The sequence below is a fragment of the Macrotis lagotis genome, chromosome 1 (assembly GCF_037893015.1).
Source record: "Macrotis lagotis isolate mMagLag1 chromosome 1, bilby.v1.9.chrom.fasta, whole genome shotgun sequence".
NCBI lineage: Eukaryota > Metazoa > Chordata > Mammalia > Peramelemorphia > Peramelidae > Macrotis > Macrotis lagotis.
This window is the reverse complement of record NC_133658.1, coordinates 799,202,658-799,224,645: the sequence shown is the minus strand read 5'-3', so window position 1 is coordinate 799,224,645 and position 21,988 is coordinate 799,202,658. Positions and strand designations below refer to the sequence as shown.

The window sequence follows — 21,988 nt, the reverse complement described above, 5'->3', positions numbered from 1 at the left end:
CAGCTAAGTAATTTATTAAGTATCTGAGACTGGATTTGAACTCAGATCCTCTAGACTCCATGGCATAAGTGCTCTGTCCACTGTGCCACCTAGCTGCCCCTGTAACTGACCCCTAAAGAAAGTCAGTTGTTAAATTATCAGTGTGAGCATTTATACCTTGAAAACAGCACATGATTGTTTTATGGCTTATTTAGATTTAATAAAGTGACAAAAACAATGTAATAATGCAAAATCAACTTATTTTTTCCCCTCTAGGGAACTGGTTGTTAACACATTTACTATTAACTACCTCTCAGGATTGTCTTATGGTTCAAATGATATTATACATGGAAAGCACTTTGCAAACTTTAAGCCACTAAGTGAAAGAATGATTAATATGTGAGTGATGTTCACATTTTTTTTAAATCTGCCAGTGATTTGGATCTCTCTTCCTGGCTTATTCCCCAGAACCAGGGATTCCCCCTATCTGCTCCATACTTCCCTTTGTCACATGGGAGGGAAGCTTTGAAACTGGGCTATCTTGTCCGTATTTAACACTCTAACATTTGGTGCCTTATTTTGAAGTTCAAACCATAAAGTTCAGACCCTTCATAATAACACCATAACTATCTGACTATTCTCCCACATTACTAATCTCTACACGATCCTGCCATATTAGACTATTTTATCCTCCAAATACCCCAGGCAGCTTCCTGCCTTAATGGTTTTGCTCATACTATTAATAACCTATGCACCTGTTACATGGGATCCCCTATATTCTTCCCATCCTTCAAATCTAGCCATCCTTTAAGACCAAACCTAAGACTCTAGTCTTCCAGAAAGGTCCTGGTTTCCTTCCTCTTCTCTCCTCCCTGATCCTCCTCTTCTATTAATGACCTTTCCCCTCAGATCTTACACAGCACATTCCTGATAACTCTTTAATGCACTCTTTGAATGTTGCATATTATAGTTATCTGCATTTGTGTCTGACTTGACCATGAGAACAGGAACTTGAGCTGATGTTTAACATGGGGCTTGCTCACTTTACTATGTAAGTATTGATTAAACATTGATTGAATTTTTAATTACTACAGTGGTACAATGTAATATGGTAATAATACAAAAGGGTAGTAGAAATTGGATCTATCATTTTATTAGCATAGCAATCTCTCAGGTGAGGAAACTCCCTCTCACAATACAAATTGGCACCCCCTTGACCTCTTCTAGTCTTAGGAGGGCCCTAAGAAGTTAAGGGACCTGTATCACAGGTCACAGTATCATAGCCAGTAGGTGCACAAGAGACATATACAATATGAAGTGATCCAGAACACACTATAATGCAATTGTGATATTGATGGAGGTGATCAGCGATTCCTCTGGTGGAAAGGAGAGAGAGATTGTGATGGAACAGGAAGGAGAGTAATGTTATCAAAGGGCTAGTATTTGATCCTTGTAAACTGAACAATGAAAAAAGGATCCTGCTGTAGGACAGGGGAATTCTTGAACTTTTTAATCACACACAAACACACACACACACACACACACACACACACACATTTTCTTCAGAAAGTAGATGCTGGTCAAAGATTTATACATCTTTAGTATAAAGTTAGGGAACTGGAGGTCCATGGTACATTATAATGAACTGAATGTTTGATGTCTTAGGGAAAATTTTCTTAAGGTTCAATGTCCTGGAATTGGAACAGTGGGAAAAGAATGTTTGGGTACTACCAGTTTGGTACTAAACAATTGCAGACATCTTTGTAAGCATCAGGGGACCTGGGTTCAAGAACCAATTCTGTAACTTAATAGCTTTGTATTCATACTATTACATCGTCATATTAGTCACATCGACATGCATTGTGAAGGTCATTTCTGTCTAGGTCTCAGTTTCTTCATCTTTGTTGGATTAGTTTGTTTCTTATGGCTTTAAAAGTGTGTTCTAAGACACTTTCCAGCTCTGAGATTCTGTAATTTCAAGTCCCTCCTATATTTGACCTTCGAGATTTTAAAATCTCTTCCAACTCTAATATGATGTATTCCAGAGTTCTGACCTCCCCCCCTCAGTTTTTATAGTCTCAAGTTCTGATATTCTATGTTCTGTTCTATGTTCTAAGCTCCTCCCAGTTCTGACATTCTATGTTTGAAAGTCCCTTCTAGCTCTACCATTCTGTGTTCTGAGACTTCTCCCAGCTCTGACATTCTATATTCTAATGTCTCTCTCAGCTCTAAGATTCTGTAGATTAAAGACCTCCCTAGATCTGACATTTTCTGCAACACTGACATTCTTTGAGTAGGAAAAATCATATTATTATTCTCACATGTAGTAGATGCTCAATAAATGTCAGATGAATGAATGCATATTTTTTATGACTTTGCAGCCTTGAAGGATGGCTATGTGAAAGTGGAGCAGGACCTCCCAGCCTTTGAGGACCTTGAGGGGGCCGCCCGGGCCCTGATGCGTCTACAGGATGTGTATATGCTGAGTGTGAAAGGACTAGCACATGGGGCTTTTCAGAGAGTCACTGGCTCTGTTGTCACGGACTTATACAGACCCAATCAAGTTTTTCCCCTCTCAGCAGATGACTGCTTCCACGTGGGTAAGGTAAAGGTATTCTTTTTTTTAAAAAAGCTGCTGACAAATGAATAGACCCAGAGGAGACCCCAAGGTGGGGATGGGATTAGATTCTAGGAAGATCAGTTGAAAGAACTGAGTATAGGGGACTTAAAGAAAAGACAATTTAGGAAGAATATGATACTTCTAGTGTTTGAAGATCAGCCAAGGCTTAGCCTTACTCTGCTTGGCCTCAGAGGAAAGAACTAAAAGCAGTAGAGGGGAGGGAGAGGGAAGCAAGTTTTAACTCAACAGAAAGAATAGCATTTCTAACAATGAGAATTTTGAACTGGACTGCTCCAAGGACAGTTGGTTTCCCATCAGCAAAAGTGTGGGTTTGACTGGGATTCTGGCATTTTTTCTATCTGAGAGTCTGATGCTGTCCAAACACTTTCTTCTTTCTCCAGAAGGCAAGTTGCTGGAACTATAGCCAGGACTTGAGCAGAGGACTGACGTGATAGAATCTGTACATTAGGAAGATTATTCAGGCAATGGAACACAGAATGAGACACTTTCACAAATGCCTACAACGGCCCTTTTGAACACCAAAGAGTGATTCAGACTTATTACAGTCAGTTTGGAGATTTGGAGGGATTCCATTCTTCACAATGAGGTTTTTTTGTGTTGGAGGGGAAGCCTCAGTTGGGATGTCCCCCATTTCCCTCAGTGTGCTCATCTACACCCTCCTTTGAAAGACTCAAAGACCCAAACAAAGGCTTACCAGACCATAAGCTCATCATGTTAAACTATTGTTCAGGAAAGTCAGCTCAGAGAGGTATGCTTGTGGTTAGTTAAAATTCAAAGCAGTGTTTCTGTGCTCTCCTGTATGTCTATAACATATGTGACACCAGCAGGAAGGGACCTCTCAATAACCAAAACCAGATGTTCTCCTTTCAGTGGGTCATTTCCTAGAAGCTACTTGGAAATGTTCCTGTTTTAAACAGTTTCCTTGGCAGAACAACCTACAGTACAGTCACTTTTTATTAAATATACTTTACTTCCCACCCTACCCATGGCTAGGGAAACTGAGGCACAGAACCTCAAGCACACTGAGTCAGTAACAGAGGTAAGATAGCAGTTAAAAATAGTTCCCAGTTCTATAACATTTAATTAGATTTATAAAAGGTATTCTCTAACTTAATTTTTTTAGGGTGTTTTTTTTTGCAAGGCAAATGGGGTTAAGTGGCTTACCCAAGGCCATACAGCTAGGTAATTATTAAGTGTCTGAGGTCGGATTTGAACTCAGGTACTCCTGATTTAGGGGTTGGTGCTCTATCCACTGCGCCACCTAGCTGGCTCTCTAACTTACTTTTGAAGTAGACAGTCCAAGTCCAATTTCTATAGAAGAAATTGAAACTCAAAAACTTGGACCAGATCACAGAACTAATATTTATTGAAGCCAGACTTCCTAGACCAAGTGCTGTTGCTACTACATCATACAATCTATTCATTAATTAATCTGTTTAGCTAAAGTCCCTCCAAATATTATCTGACTGTAGGGAGACTCTTGTATGTCTCTTCTTTAGGCATTCCCACAACCTCTGCCTTAGTCCAAATTTTTGTTATCACCTGCCTAGACTATGGCAATGACCTCCAATAGATCTGTTCTCCACTCTCTCCCTACTCTAACCCATCCTACATACCACTACCTATCTGGTCACTGAATCCAGGTGACTCCAGAGGAAGCATGAGACTGGTGACTTTGCACAGTCCTCCCTAACTTAAATCCCATTCACTTGCATGTCATGGCATCATATCCCTGATGTCACAGTCCTCTTTGAGTATGAAGAACAAACAACAACACCTGAATAATATTCTTAGGAACAGATCTGTTTATCACTCATCTGCTCGAGTCCCTGCTATGGTTCCCAATTGATTGCTAAATGACGTTTCTACTTTCCCTGATGTTTCCAGACCTTCTTATTCCAGCTTTATGTCTCCTCTTATCTGTAATGTTCTAGAATATCTGAATTACCATTGTCTTCTATTTCCATCTGGAGCACTCTGATCCCTTCGCCTTTGCCTATTTCTTTTGTAAGTTAAGAATACTCTCCTTTAGTTTCTGAAAGCTAAAATCCTACTCATCCTTAAAGATTCAATTCTGTTGTTTCCACCAAGAAGCCTCCCCTGGTCCTCCCAGGCAAAAATGATTTTACCTTTCCAAGAGCTCATTTAATACAAGGTTTACATTTACCTTGTGTACTTTATGATCAATAGGGTATTCCAAAAGTCTAATAATAATTTTCTTTTTCTTTTTTGTTCTTTAGTTATGGAAGGAGGAAATAGGAGAGAGAAAATAAATGCTTGTTAATTAGACATACATGAGGAAATATGCTTTTATATTGACTATATGATATTATATATAATATATACCATACAATAAAGATATTATTATTATAAAAATAACAATAACTGGGATTTATAGGAAAGAAAGAAGCAATCATTTATTAAATACCCACTGTGTGCATTTACAAATATTATCTCATTTGATCCTCACAAAATCCTGGGAGGTAGAGGGTCATTATTTACACCATTTTACAATTAAGAAAACTGAGACAGTCAGAGGTTAAATGGTTTGCCCAAGGTCACATAGCTAATAATTGTATGAGGCTACATTTGAACTCAGGTCTTCATGTCTACTGATAAAACCCAACCCTCTTATCTACTAGGTCCACCAAGCTTCCACATTCTTCATCATTTCAAGAATTTGTGATGGTGTAGGTATGGGCATTCCCTCCAACTCCCTCCTCTATAATTCCCAAATTTGGTTAACATTAGATGAAACATTCTTCCCCTACTTCTGTGGCAAACCTAGTTATGAAACTCTCTGAATTTAGTTAGGTTGGTCTTCAGACAATAGTTTTTTTACCAGGCCTGCACTCAAAGCATTTCTATCTTGGTAGGATCTATCAAAATATACCATGAACCTGGGGCAATACCTTTGAGAATAGAAATCATTTCTATACCTCAAAAAGGCTTCCAAGTAATATTTTGGTCAAGGCTAAATGAAGTTTAAAAAAAACCATGTAGAAAATCTTTGAGATTTTTTTTTATTTAAATCTCACAATAAAAGAAAATAGTAAAAATATCAATATCTCCTTTTCCTGATGAGTAAACTGAGGCTTAGAGAGATCAAATGATTTATCCAATATTAAGCCAACAAATAAAAAAAATTGGTAACAGGTCCAATACTTAAACCAAATCTTCTGACTCCCTAGGTCAATGTACTTTCCAAATCTATGAATCCTTTCTCATAGGCTTTGACTTGGAAATTGGTGATGATACAGATTCCCACTGGAAATCCAAAGTTTCCCTTATCACTTAAGTCTCTACATTGCTTCCTTACTTGGTGAAGGAGGTGGGAAAGGACAAAAAGGGCTTTATTGTGACTTTTCTGGTTCCTTTGCAGGTGGCCTATGACATGGGAGATTACTACCATGCTATCACATGGTTAGAAGTGGCTGTGAGCCTCTTCCGAGGCTCCTATGGGGAGTGGAATACAGAGGATGAGGGGAGCCTAGAAGATGCTCTGGACTACTTGGCTTTTGCTTATTTCCAGGTAGGAGTATTGAGGGGACAGAGGGAATCAAACTATTAGGTTGTAAGGGTCATCTAGTACAACTCTTATCTGAAGCATGAGCTCCTGGAGGGCAGAGACAACATCTGATTTAAATCTGTTTTAAATTCTGAAGTTAACAAACAATATGGGAATTTCCATATATATTGGTAGAATCCAAGATTGTTTGATTCCTCATACTGAATCTATCCTCTCTGTGTCAAGAGGTAGGGAGATTGCTTAGTGCTCTGGAATCAGAGTTGATCATTACATTGATCAATTATCATGTCTTTCAAAGTTATTTTTCTCTGTAATGTTGTATTATCATATAAATGGTTCTCCAGCTTTTTCTAACTTCATTCTGTATCAGTTTTCACAGGATTTCTCTAAATTGCCAATTTCATTATTTCTTCCAGAACAATAATATTCCATTACAATCATGCATCATAATTTGTTTAGTCATTCCTCAATAGATGAAATCTCACCCTACCCCATCCCCAGGCTACCCAGATTGAGCTCTTTGTCACTACCAAAAGAGCTGTTAAGCTAAATTTTATATCTTTCCTTAGGAGCTAGTATACAGCATTCATAGCATGCATATTGATTGAATGAATATTTATTTGTTGTATAAACAATTTATAACAATTGTAAAATTTATCTATACAAATATTTATTTCTTTTAATATTATGTTTATATATGGCTACATTAAATATATAGTTATAAAAATTATAAAACAATTTCTAAATAAACAATATTATTAATAATATTAAATCATTCAATGTGTATACTCTTCTGTCTCTTCCTTTGCATTGCTTTAGTCAATAAACATTTATTAAGCACCTGCTTTTTATATATCTCATATTTATTTTTAAAAATTAAATGTAAGGTGGCAGCTAGGTGGCACAGTGGATAAAGCACCAGCCCTGGAGTCAGGAGTACCTGGGTTCAAATCTGGTCTCAGACACTTAATAATTACCTAGCTGTGTGGCCTTGGGCAAGCCACTTAACCCCATTTGCCTTACAAAAACCTAAAAAAAAAATTAAATGTAAGGATTCCACTGTAAACCTATTTTTCTATTTTTGACCTCTTTGGGTTATATGTCCAAAAGTGATATTGTTGGGTCAAATGTTACAAAAGTTTAATTAGTCTTTCAGAACGATGAAACCAATTCTGGGTTCCACCAACATTATATTAATGTCTGTATTTCCAAAGCCCCTAAAGCATTGACTACATCCATCCCTTATCTTTTCCAATTGATGAATGTTGAGTGATACTTTAGAGTTTTTAAATTTACATTTCTCTTCTGATTTGGAATGTTTGTTCATATAGTAATGATAATTTCTGCTTATTCATTTGAAAGCTATTTGTTCATATCTTTTGATCATTTATCTATTGTGATAGTTCTTAGTCATATTAGATGGACAGGTAGGTAGATAGATGATAGATAGATAGATAGATAGATAGATAGATAGATAGATAGATAGACAGATAGACAGATAATTATGTGCCAATTTCTTACATATCTTGGATATCAGACTTTTTATCAGATATATGATACAAAGATTTTTCTTCCCTTCAATAGTTTATCTTTTTATTCTGGTTGATTTTGTTTATGCAATACTCAAATGGAACTGTGATCTCAATGTGGATGCTTTCTCCAATGATATCAACTGCAACCTAACCCATGCCTGCTAATCCAGTGTGTCTCTTGTCCAAATTGATCTATAAATCTGCCACAGGTTGTCCACTCAACTTGCATAGATCTTTCTTAGTCTCTTTTTAAATTATAGGATACCCTTGGAGTACATAGATTCTAGGTTTTCCTTGCTCTCACACCCTTATCAGCCTATATATCTATATATAATCTATATCTATTGATGTGAATATAAAATAGATAGATAGATTTATTTTAAATGATGTCTTTTATTTTGGTTCTTTTTCATGGAATTTTTTGTCATCTACTACAACCTACCTAACTTCACCTTGGCTCTCTCCTTTGCTGTCTGAGTGAAGCTCATATTTAATTTCTTTAGAGAATATAGTAACCCATAATGTGTAGCTAAACAAAATCAATCCAATAGTGATATTAAAAATAAGGTTGTTTTTTTTTCAGAGAGTTCAGAGTCATTAAAAGAGCTTTCATGAAGGCAAAGTCCAGTATCCCATCTAATTTCAGGCCTAACTCATGCTCCATTTGCAGTGTTTTACAAGATACACACACACACACACACACACACACACACACACACACACACACACACACACATTATATCTGTATTTATTTATATTTATATATAAACATACATGTTAGATAAAAATTATACATCTATTAACATATAGTTACTATTTTTGTTCTCTGATCAAATATTACTTTACTGATATTTGTGTAAAAAGTTTAATTTCATATAATCAGAAATATCTTTTTTCATTTGTGATCTCCTTGTTTGGTTATAGACCCTCCTCCCTAATCAGTCATATGAAAGGTATCATTTTTCATTCTCCTCTTAACTTTTTTTAGAATATGAGTTCTTACACTTTAGATTGCATGTTCATTTGAAGTTTATTGTAATATATGGTATAAAATGCTAGCCTAAGCCTATTTTCTTCCAAACTTCTTTCCAATTATCCTAGCAACTCTTGTGAAAGAGCTAGTCCCTCCTCTGGAAGTTTGTTTTCTTGGGTTTATTAAGCATTGAGTTACTGTATTCCTCTGTTTCTTGTCCTTGTTTATCTTCCACTGATCTACTTTTCAAAATTTTAATTAAGAGGGAATTTCTTGGTGCTTTTGGCAAAATTAGCCTAAGTGGTTTGTTTAATTCCAAGTGTAAAGAAACAAACATGAATCAATCAGGTCAATAAACAGGACTGAACATTTCCTGGACCTTAAAATGTACAGTAAATAGAGTGCCAGGCCCGATTCAGGAAGACTCATTTTCCTGAATTCAAAGCTGGCCTCAGACATTCACTACTGTGTGACTCTTACCAAGTCATTTAACTCTATTTGCCTAAGTTTCCTCATCTGGAAAATGAACTGGAGAAGGAAATGGACAACTACTTCTGTGTCTTTGACAAGGAAACCCCAAAGGGCATCATGAAGAGTCAACGTGACTGAAAAATGATGGCACAACCACAACAAGTATATCTTGATGTATCCTAGGATAAGAACAAAATCCTGAGGTTGTATGTTCATTTGAAGTTTATTGTAATATATGGTATAAAATGCTAGCCTAAACCTATTTTCTTCCAAACTTCTTTCCAATTATCCTAGCAACTCTTGTGAAAGAGCTAATCCCTCCTCTGGAAGTTTGTTTTCTTGGGTTTATTAAGCATTGAGTTACTGTATTCCTTTGTTTCTTGTCCTTGTGGATGGATTGGGGTGGATTGCTTCTCCTGCACAAATATGCTTCATCTGTTGTTTGATGTCAACACATTTGTATTTGAGCATGGAATAGTGGATAGAGTTGACATTGGACTCAAGATTTGCCTCTGACGCTTATCAACTGTGTAATCCCTTGGTAAGTCATTAACTTCTCTGTGTCCCAGGCTACTTTCAAAGATTATAAATTGCAGAACAGTTGTGGATCTGACAGAGCTTCCTACATTAATCCAGGTCTGGACAAACAAACAAATAAATGCACTATATATATATATATATATATATATATATATATATATATATATATATATATCATGTACATGCAATATGGGGAGTATATGTATATAACACATACATATATAGTAAATTTCCATCAGATCTTTTCTTTCTGATCTTTTCACCTCTCATTATTTCATTGTAATTTTGTCATATGTTCAAACCAGAACAGAAGGTATATAGCAAGTATTCTGTTATATCAAAGTGGGCTTATAATTACAAATGGAGATTTAACCGGGATGAAGAACATGCCTCTTTTGTTCTTAAGAAAGAGTACCCTAATGCTGGAGACCATCTAAGCATGTATCTCCCTCTACTTCTTGGAGATGTGGGGACTTCATATGTAGAACATGCTATATCAATCAAATGGGATCTCTGCCTCTGTGGGCTTTATTTAAATTTTGTTGTTCTACAAGGATGGGTTGGGCTAGGGAGACAGGATGTTGCTAAAGGAAAATATTTGCAAAGTAATAACAAAAGGTCATAGTAAAATTTTAAATGAGTCATCTAAAACAAATTTTAGAAGAAAGAAAATGTATCCTGATTTTTTTTTAAAGTGCGGTCTTTGAATAGCTATTTGGCAAAGGATGGCCAGCCCTGGAACTATCCAAAATATTCCACATCCTGATCTCTACACCAGGGCCTGGAAGGGGGAATCAGTTCATGGATACCAAGTCCTTTGACCTGTGAAGTTTGTTAAGATCAGGGTTCTATTTTACCCTTGACCAGGCTCAGGGAGGTCAGAACAGCCAAGGAAAACATTAAGACAAATAAAGACAGGATTACTTTCAGTTCCAGGAAAGTGGGTGGGAAGCTTTCTACATGTATGATACCATTATGGAAATATTTCTTTTCTCATACACAAATTCCTCACTTCTTTTGTAGATGTGAGGAAATATCAAGTCTAGGAATGTTCAGGCCAGAGAAGATGCAGGGGAGAGAGGAGTGCTATCTTCAGTTATTTGAAAGGCTGGTCATGGAAGAGAGAAGGATTTATTTCCTTTTGCCCCAGAGGACAGATGTGGAAGCAAATGGGTCAAGGCTGCAGAGAGGGAGATTTATATTTAAAGTAAAAATTAGAGTTATCCCCAAATGAAATGGCCTATCCTGGGAGGTAGGAAGTTCCCCTCAATGGAAATTCCTTCTCACTTTAGTCTTTAGTCAAAGGCAGGGATACTGTAGAGAGAATTCCCACTGGACATGGATCAAATGTTCTTTGAGGTCAAGTACTAAGATTCTGTACTTCTTGGAGCAAATCTCATTTTTAGAGAATACATTTATTTTAATCTCAAAATGAGACTAAGAAAAAAAGAAAGGAAAAAAATAGTTCCTAAAGTATGATTTCGCTTTGCTCACTTTAAAATCTCTAGATAGTTTAAAAATATATATCTTATTCATTTTTATATTGTACTCCACTAAAGTGTTTTGACAATGTATTTAACATTCTGCCCAATAGGCCTAATAGGCCTCCACCTTTTTGTCACAAAGAGGTGGCATGGCAGATAGAGTTCAAATGTAGCCTCAGATACTTGCAAGCAAATCACTTAAATCTCAGTTTCCTTAACTGCAAAAATGGAGATGACAGTGGGACCTACTTTCCCCGTTTGCTGTGAGGATCAAATAAGATAATATTGTTTAACCTCAATTTCCTCAACTTATAAAACAAGGATAATAACAATCTCTACCTCCCAGGGTTGTTTTGAGCATCAAATGAGACAATATTTGTAAAGCATTTAGCATAGACTTTTCCATATTCCAGAGAATATATCTATTCTCTAGGATCATTGTTAAAAAAAGTTTCCAAGTGTTTAGCTTCCTTCTGATGAACTTTTCAATTATGCTATTGTAGGTATTATATGTAGTAAACTTTTGGTTCTACTTTTTTTCATTCTGCAGAAGGTCAAAAATCTTACCATTTCTATGAGTTGCTCATAGTCATCATTTCTTATGACATAATAGAATTTCTTATGGAATAATGTGTGTTACACATTATGTACCTCAGCTTTAGTGATTCTCCAGTGAATAGATATCTGTTATATTTCTAGTTCTTTACTGCCATAAAGAATGTTGCTTTAATAGGTTTGTTGAATATTGAACCTTCGTTTCTAACTTTGACTTCCTTAAATTATATCCCATCAGTGAGATTGCTGAGTGAAAGGCTGTGGACAACTTAGTCATTTTCTTGCATAATTCTAAATTGATGCCAACTTGGAGTTGGAACAATTCAAGCTCTACCAGAAATGTATTAATATTTGTCTTCCCATAGAAACTCCAACATTAACTGTTCCAGAGTTGGTTTTTTTTTGGTCATCTTTATCAATTTTCAGGGTATAGTTCAAATGGTCATTCACTGCTTACAATTCTTTTGAAAACTTCTTTTACTATGGATACAAATGTGAGATGATCTCCATCCACACTTACTCCCTCCCATTTTATTGGGAGAAATAATTTGAACATGTAGATAAGTAAATACAAACTATAGACAAATTAACTTAGGCTTCCCCAAAGAACTTTGGTCTTTTTCAAACCAGGTTTGATCATTTAAGAAAATCCAAAGATTCCTAGTTTCCTTCTTTTGGCTATTAATTTTTGATAGCTGTTCATATCTTTTAATCACTTATCTATTGGGAAACCAGTTGTGTCATAATATATTTGTTTTTTGTTTTGATTTTTGCATTCTTTTTATTTATTTTTATTTTTGTACAAATGTTTTTATACATTACTAAAATATTCTTAAGAGTAAACATAATACCCCCTCCCCCCAAAACAATATAGACCCTCATGAGCAATAAAATTAAAATAAAAAATAATAGGGGCATCCAGGTGGCACAGGGGATGGAGCACTGGCCCTGGAACCAGGAGCACCCAAGCCCAAATCCTGCCCCAGGCACCAAACAGTCACCCAGATGTGTGACCCTAGGCAAGCTACCCCAATCCCATTGCCCTGCAAAAAACAAAAAACAAAAAAAATAAAATAATAATTATAATTATAATAGTAGGGGCAGCTAGGTAGCACAGAGTACAGAGCACCAGCCCTGGAGTCAGGAGCACCTGGGTCCAAATTCGGCCTCAGACACCCAAAAATCACCCAGCTGTGTGGCCCCCAGTAAGGCACCCAACCCAACCCCCCAAATAATAATAATAATAATAATAATAATTATAATAATAATTATAAATGTGCTTCAGTCTCTTTTCCAACACCTCCAGCTCTGCCGCAGGTGTATCACATTCTTTATAAGTCCATCACAAAAGTTATTTCCATATTTTTCCACCATTGCCATTGCTGATCGCAACTCCCTCCATTCATACTTCCCCACTACCATATACTATATTTTCTCTCTCCTTTCACTCTGTCCCTCTTCTTAAATGTGCTGTAGGGTAGCTGAGTGGCACAGCAGACAGATCACTGGCCCTGGAGCCAAGAGGCCCCAAGCCCACATACCACCCCTTAGGCCCAGCAACCACCTGGCCCTGTGGTCCCGGACAGGCCATCCAATCCCAGCCCCTTGCAAGAAGTATAAAAGGAAATGTGTTATATCTGACCACTCTCTCCCACAGTCCACCCTCTCCTCCATCTCTCACACACCCCCCTTCCCCCATTCCCCCTTCTCTCCTTCTTACTCTAGATGTGTATACTCCATTGAATATAGCTGCTGTTTCCTCTCCGAGCCACCTCTGATGAGAGCAAAAGTTCCCTCATTCCCCCTCTTCTTCCCCTGTTCCATATCATTACAATAGCTCATTTTTTTTGTTTGTTTTTTGTTGTTGGTTTTTTTTTAGGTTTTTGTTGGGGGGTTTTTTGCAAGGCAAATGAGGTTAAGTGGCTTGCCCAAGGCCACACAGCTAGATAATTATTAAGTATCCAAGGTCAGATTTGAACTCAGGGACTCCTGACTCCAGGGCTGGTGCTCTATCCACTGCATGACCTAGCTGCCCCACAATAGCTCATTGCAATAAAAAAAAAATCTTAGCCTATTCCACCTCTCCTTTCTCTTACCCCCATTACATTTCCCGTTTAGCCATTGACTCCATTTTTACACCACAATATATCTTCAAATTAAGCTCTCTCCTGTGCTTCATCTATAAAAGCTCCTTCTACCTGTTCTGTTAAATGAGAAGTTTCATACAAGTATTATCAGTATCATTTTTCTATGCAGGAATACTTGTAGTTCATCATCATTAATTCTCTCATATTTTCCCCTTCTCCTCCACTCTCTATACTTCACATGAATCCTGCATTTGAAGATCAAACTTTCTATTCAGCTCTGGCCATTTCAACAGTTAGATTTGAAATTCCCCTAATTTATGAAAGTCCATCTTATTCCCTGGAAGAGGACATTCAGTTTTGCTGGGTAGTTGATTCTTGGTTGCATTTCAAGCTCTTTTGCTGTCTGGAATATTATATTCCAAGCCCTATGAGTCTTTTTAATGTAGTTTCTGCTAAGTCCTGTGTGATCCTGACTGTAGCTCCATGATATTTGAATTATGTCCTTCTGGCTGCTTGTAATATTTTCTCTTTGACTTGGGAGTTCTGGAACTTGGCTATAATATTCCTAGGGGTTTTTGGGGGGGATCTCTTTTTCTGGGGGATTGGTGGATTCTCTCCATTTCTATTTTGCCCTCTACTTCTAGAATATCAGGGCAATTTTCCTGTCAGAATTCTTTAAAAATGAGGTCAAGGCTCTTTTTTCTGATCATTACTTTCTGGTATCCCAATAATTTTTAAATTATCTTTCCTGAATCTGTTTTCCAGATAAGCTGTTTTGTCAATGAGATGTTTCACATTTTCTTCTAATTTTTTCATTCTTTTCATTTTGAAGTATTGCATCTTGATTTATCATAAAGTCAGCAGCTTCCTTCCATTCCATTTTGTATCTGAGGGATTTGTTTCCCCCAGAGAGCTTTATTTCTTTTTCCATCTGGCCAATTTTGCTTTTTAAAGCATTCTTCTCAATAACTTTTTGAATTGTTTTATTCATTTCACCTATGCTGGTTTTTAACATGCTATTTTCTTCAGCATTTTTTGGATTTCCCTAAGCTGCTGACTTCTTTTTTCATGTTTTTCCTGCATCTCTCTCATTTCTTTTCCCAATTTTTCTTCTATCTCCCTTACTTGATTTTCTTTTTTTATATTATTGTTTACTTTATTAAATATTGCCCCAATCACATTTTTTCTTTAAATTTTTTTATTAAAGATATTATTTGAGTTTTACAATTTTCCCCCCAATCTTACTTCCCTCCCCCCACCCTCCCACAGAAAGCAATCTGTCAGTCTTTACTTTGTTTCTGTGTTGTACATTGATCCAAATTGAGTGTGATGAGAGAGAAATCATATCCTTAAGAGACAAGAAGTCTAAGAGGTAACAAGATCAGACAACAAGATACCAGTTTTATTTTTCTAAATTAAAGGGAATAGTCCTTGAACTTTGTTCAAATTCCACAGCTCTTTATCTGGATACAGATGGCGCTCTCCTTTGCAGACAGCCCAAAATTGTTCCCGACTGTTGCACTGATGGAATGAGCGAGTCCTTCCTGGTTGAACATCACCCCCATGTTGCTGTTAGGGTATACAGTGTTTTTCTGGTTGTGCTGATCTCACTCAGCATCAATTCATGCAAATTGCTCCAGGCTTCCCTGAAATCCTGCCCCTCCTGGTTTGTAATAGAACAATAGTGTTCCATGACATAAATATACCACAGTTTGCTAAGCCATTCCCCAATTGAAGGACATTTATTTGATTTCCAATTCTTTGCCACCACAAACAGGGCTGCTATGAATATTTTGTACAAGTAATGTTTTTACCCTTTTTTACCCATTTTTCATCATCTCTTCAGGATATAGATCCAGTAGTGGTATTGCTGGGTCAAAGGGTATGCACATTTTTGTTGCCCTTTGGGCGTAGTTCCAAATAGCTCTCCAGAAAGGTTGGATGAATTCACAACTCCACCAATAGTGTAAGAGTGTCCCAGATTTCCCACAACCCTTCCAACAATGATCATTATCCTTTCTGGTCATATTGGCCAATCTGAGAGGTGTGAGGCGGTACCTTAGAGAAGCTTTAATTTGTATTTCTCTAAAAATTAATGATTTAGAGCAATTTTTCATATGGCTATGGATTGCTTTGATCTCCTCATCTGTAAATTGCCTTTGCATATCCTTTGAACATTTGTCAATTGGGGAATGATGTTTTTTTAAAAAAAAGATATGACTCAGTTCTCTGTATATTTTAGAAATGAGTCCTTTGTCAGAATCATTAGTTGTAAAGATTATTCCCCAATTTACTACATTTCTTTTGATCTTGGTGACAGTGGTTTTATCTATGCAAAAGCTTTTTAATTTAATGTAATCAAAATCATCTAGTTGGTTTTTGGTGATGTTCTCCAACTCTTTCTTAGTCATAAACTGCTTCCCTTTCCATAGATCTGACAGGTAAACTAGTCCTTGATCTTCCAATTTGCTTATACTATTGCTTTTTATGTCTAAGTCCTGTAACCATTTGGATCGTATCTTGGTAAAGGGTCTTAGGTGCTGGTCTAATCTAAGTTTCTTCCATACTAACTTCCAATTATCCCAGCAGTTTTTTTATCAAAAAGGGAGTTTTTATCCCATTAGCTGGACTCTTTGGGTTTATCAAACAGCAGATTATTGTAATTGTCTCCTGCTTTTGCACCTAGTCTATTCCACTGGTCCACCACTCTATTTCTTAGCCAGTACCAAACAGTTTTGATGACTGATGCTTTATAATATCAGGTAGGCTTTATAATAGATCAGGTAGGCTAAACCACTTTCTTTTGCACTTTTTTTCATTAAGCTCCTGGAAATTCTTGACTTTTTATTTCTCCATATAAATTTACTTACAATTTTTTCTAACTCATTAAAGTAAATTTTTTTGGAATTTTGATTGGTAGGGCACTAAACAGGCAGTTTAGTTTTGGTAGAATTGTCATTTTTATTATATTAGCTCTACCTATCCATGAGCAGTTGCTATTTCCTCAGTTATTTAAATCTGATTTAATTTGTGTGAGAAGTGTTTTATAATTGTTTTCAAAAAGTTTCTGAGTCTGTCTTGGCAAATAGACTCCCAGGTATTTTATATTGTCTCAGGTTACTTTGAATGGGATTTCTCTTTCTAGCTCTTCCTGCTGTATCTTGCTAGACATATATAGAAAAGTTGAGGATTTATGACGGTTTATTTTATAACCTGCAACTTTGCTAAAATTGCTAATTGTTTCCAGTAGTTTTTTGGATGATTTCTTGGGACTCTCTAGGTAGACCATCATGTCATCTGCAAAGAGTGAGAGTTTTGTCTCTTCCTTCCCAATTCTAATTCCTTCAATTTCTTTTTCTTCTCTAATTGCTGAAGCTAACATTTCTAAACCATACTGAATAGTAGTGGTGATAATGGGCACCCTTGTTTCACCCCTGATCTTATTGGGAATGCCTCTAGCCTCTCCCCATTGAATATAATGCTTGTTGATGGTTTCAGATAGATACTGCTAATTATTCTAAGGAACAGTCCATTTATTCCTACACTCTCTAGTGTTTTTAGTAGGAATGGATGCTGTATTTTATCAAAAGCTTTTTCAGCATCTATTGATATGATCATATAATTTCTGATAGGTTTGTTGTTGATATGATTGAGTATACTAACAGTTTTCCTAATATTGAACCAACCCTGCATTCCTGGAATAAATCCTACTTGATCATAATGTATTATCCTAGTGATAACTTGTAATCGTTTTGCTAAGACTTTATTTAAGATTTTTGCATCTATATTCATCAGGGAGATAGGTCTATAATTTTCTTTCTCTATTTTAACTCTTCCTGGTTTAGGTAACAGCACCATATTGGCTTCATAGAAAGAGTTAGGCAGAGTTCCATCTTTCCCTATTTTTCCAAAGAGTTTATATAGAATTGGAACCAATTGTTCCTTAAATGTTTGGTAGAATTCACTTGTGAATCCATCAGGCCCTGGAGATTTTTTCTTGGGGAGTTCAGTAATGGCTTGTTGAATTTCTTTTTCTGAGATAGGGTTGTTTAGGTATTTAATCTCCTCTTCATTTAACCTGGGCAACTTATATTTTTGTGAATATTCATCCATTTCACTTAGATTATCAAATTTATTGGCATAGAGTTGGGCAAAATAATTTCAGATTATTAATTTAATTTCCTCCTCATTGGTGGTGAGTTCACCTTTTTCATTTATGATACTAGCAATTTGGTTTTCTTCTTTCTTTTTTTAAATAAAGTTGACCAGGGGTTTATCAATTTTATTGGGGTTTTTTCATACCAACTTTTGGCTTTATTTATTAATTCAATAGTTTTTTTGCTTTCGATTTGGTTAATTTGTCCTTTAATTTTTAGAATTTCTAATTTAGTATTTCATTGGGGATTTTTAATTTGTTCTTTCTCTAATTTTTTTAGTTGTATGTTTAGTTCATTGATTTCCTCTTTCTCCAATTTATTCATGTAAGCATTTAAAGTTATAATATATCCCCTGAGAGCCGCTTTGAGTGAATCCCATAGGCTTTGGTATGTTGTTTCATTATTATTATCATTATCCAGGATAAAATGGTTTATTCTTTTTATAATTTGTTTTTTGGCCCATTCATTCTTTTTTTTTTAGGTTTTTTGCAAGGCGAATGGGGTTAAGTGGCTTGCTCAAGGCCACACAGCTAGGTAATTATTAAGTGTCTGAGGCCAGATTTGAACCCAGGTACTCCTGACTCCAAGGCCGGTGCTTTATCCACTATGCCACCTAGCTACCCCTCACTCATTCTTTAAAATAAGATTATTCAGTTTCCAATTGGTTCTGAGTCTATATCTCCTTGGCCCAATATTGCATATTACTTTTATTGCATTGTGATCTGAGAAAAATGTATTCACTATTTCTGCCTTTCTGCAGTTGATCATTAGGTTTTTATGTCCTAGTACATAGTCAATTTTTGTATAAGTTCCATGTACCGCAAAGAAAAAGGTATATTCCTTTATATCCCCATTCAATTTCCTCCATAAGTCTACCATATCTAGTTCTTCTATCAATTTATTTATCTCCTTAACTTCTTTCTTGTTTATTTTATGATTCGATTTATCTAGATCTGAAAGCAGGAGGTTGAGGTCTCCCACTACTAGAGTTTTGCTCTCTATGTCTTCCTGTAGTTCTTTCAGCTTCTCCTCTAAGAATTTGGATGCTGTCCCATTGGGTGCATATGCATATTCAGTATTGAAATAGCTTTATTGTCTATGGTACCTTTAAGGAGGATAAAGTTTCCTTCTTTATGTCTTTTAATGCTATCTATTTTTGCTGCTGCTTTGTCTAAGATAACTACCCCTGCTTTTTTTACTTCAGCTGAAGCAAAATATATTTTGCTCTAACCTTTTACCTTTACTCTATGTATATATCTCTCTGCTTCAAATGAGTTTCTTGTAAGCAACATATTGTCAGATTCTGGTTTTTAATGCATTCTGCTATTTGCTTACATTTTAAGGGAGAGTTCATCCCACTCACATTCAAGGTTATGATTACTAATTCTTTATTGCCCTCCATACTTTCTTCCTTCTGTTTGTATTTTCCCCCTTCCTCCTCCCTTTATCCGTATTCCCCAGTATTTTGTTTCTGAACACCAACCCCTTCAGTGTGTTTGCCCTCCTGTATCACCCCCTCCCCTTTCTTTCCCCTTTCTCTTTTCCCTTTTCCCTTCTTTTCCTTTTGTTAGTTCCCCTTTTTCCCCACTCCCCCTCCCTTTCTCTGTCCCCCCTCCCCTTTTCCCCTTTTAATCCTTGAAAGGTTATATGTTTTTTAAGTTAACTAAGTATGTGTAAATTGACTTTAAGCCAAGTCTGATGAGAAGATTCAGGTGGTTCTCATCTCCTCCCTTCTTCCCCTCTATTAACATAGGTATTTTGTACCTCTTAGTGTAATGAGATTTACCACATTCAACCCCCTCCCTCCTTCCATCTCCTTCCTGTCCCCTTTAAGGAGGTAGTGTTTTTTAGATCCTTCCAGCTAAGTACATTCTGTCTAATAGAGTTAAAATTCTTGAGAGTTATTAGATTATTTCTCCCAAGTGGGGTTAAAACCAGTTATATCCCATTGGATAGCAGTCTCATGGATAGGTCATGAGTGTCCATCACTTCTGGCTAGGTATATTCTCTCTGTTACAGTTACAGTTCTCAAGATTTATGAGAATCTTTTTCCCCATGCTGGAATATAGCCAGTTTCAACTTACTGGATAGCAATTTTTTAACCCCCCCCCCTTTTTTTAACCTTTTCATGTGTTTCTTGAACCTCCTGTTTGATGACCAAAATTTCTATTTAGCTCTGGTCTTTTCATCAGGAATTTTTGAAATTTTTCCATTTCGTTAAATGTCCATCTTTTTCCCTGGAAGAGAAAGCTTAGCTTTGCAGGATAGTGGATTCTTGGCTGCATTCCAAGCTCCCTTGCTCTTTGAAATATCTCGTTCCAGGCCCTTGGATCCCTTAATGTTGATGCATCAAGGTCCTGCATGATCCTTACTGTGGCTCCTTGGTATTTAAATTGTTTCTTTCTGGCTGCTTGCAGGATTTTCTCTGTTATCTGATAGTTCTGGAATTTGGCCACAACATTCCTTGGTGTTTTCATTTTAGGATCTTTTTCTGGGGGGGAACAATGTATTCTTTCAGTATCTACTTTACCCTCTGGTTCCATGATATCAGGGCATTTTTCCATCACTAGATCCTGTAATATTAAGTCTAGGCTTTTTATTCCTCTTCAATGTTTTCCAGAAGTCCAATAATTTTCAGGTTGCCCCTCCTTGACCTATTCTCAAGGTCAGTGGTTTTGCTTATGAGATATTTTACATTTTCTTCTATTTTTTCTATTTTTTGGTTTTATTTAACTGGTTCTTGCTGTCTCATGGAGTCATTAGTTTCTGCAGACTCCATTCTTTTTTTAAAAAGGAGTTTTCTTCATTAACATTTTGCAAGTCCTTTTCCAATTGGTCCATTCTACTTTTGAAAGAGCTTTCCATTTGCCCAGTTGAGAATCTGAGAGAATTATTCTCATTTTGTATTTGTCCAATTGATGATCTGAGAGGTTTATTCTCATTTTATATTTGTCCAATTGTATTTTTAAGGATTTGTTTTCTTGTTGCAAGTTATTAATTGTCTCTCTCCCAAATTTTCCAGTTGATTTTTAAACTCCTTCCTTGTTTCTTCAAGGAAGTCTTTCTGTGTTGAAGACCAGGTCGTATTCTCCTCAGATGTTCTAGGTCTCTCTGAGTTAGGGTCATTCCCTTCCAAGAATTTTTCTATGGATCCACCTTTCCTCTGACCCTTCTTCATTTTGCTAAGACCTTGAGTTGGGGAGGCGTTGGTTCACAGGGGCTTGGTACTGCTAGAGGCTTTACTCATTGGGTGCAATTTCTCTGGATGGCCAATAGGAGGTGCTGGTTGCTTTCTCTGGAATGTCTGTGACCTTGATTGAGGCCTTCTCCCTTAGCTTGAAGGGAGGAGTTGGAGCTAATGAATCCTTTTGCCTTCAATCAATGGTGGGCTTTGCCCTGGCCTGAGGTCATCCCTCTCCCTATTGTCACTTGGGCTGGTTCTTCTGCTCACACACCTGTGCCTGAGGCATAAGTAGTCTGCAATTGTTTGTTGGGGGAAGAGGCTTCCACAGCAATGGAGCTGTGGACTCAGAATTCCTCAGACCAGAGGAGCCCAGGGATGGTGTGTCTGCAGCTATCCTGCACCAGAACTCTCTCCCCAGTCCTGTTGGCAAGCTCCAAAGGGTCAGCAGGCCCCGTTCCCTAGTTGACTCAAGCCCCCTCCGTCTAGGCCCACTGCTGATCCAGCAGGTCCTGCTCTCGGGCCCTCAGACTCCTAGCTCCAATTCAGCTGCTAATCTGGCTGATCTGGGGCTGATCTGCCCTCTGTGCCCAGACTCACCGGCTTGAATTCGTCCAGTGCTGCTGAGGGAGACAAATCCTAAGGTAGATGTTTTTTCTCCTGGCTTTTCTTTCTGGGTTTTGTGGGTTAGATTTCTTTTAAGAAGTTTGTTTCATATGATAGATGGGGAAAGATCAGGAGACTTTAGAACTGTACCTGTCTTCTCTCCGCCATCTTGGCCAGAAGTCCTTACTTGATTTTCAAAATCTTTTTTTGAGCTCTGTCATAGCTTGAGCCCAATTTCTGTTTTTCTTGCAGT

The 21,988-nt window shown here is 36.9% G+C and overlaps 1 protein-coding gene across 1 annotated transcript in view; it reads left to right on the top strand.

The window, feature by feature from the left end:
* Positions 1-21,988, top strand: part of P4HA3 (prolyl 4-hydroxylase subunit alpha 3) — a 74,655-nt gene that overhangs the window by 17,289 nt on the left and 35,378 nt on the right. The window contains exons 3-4 of the mRNA XM_074216858.1: positions 2,361-2,584; positions 6,003-6,152. Coding sequence (XP_074072959.1) covers positions 2,361-2,584; positions 6,003-6,152 — 374 coding nt within the window. The remainder of the gene's footprint in view (positions 1-2,360; positions 2,585-6,002; positions 6,153-21,988) is intronic.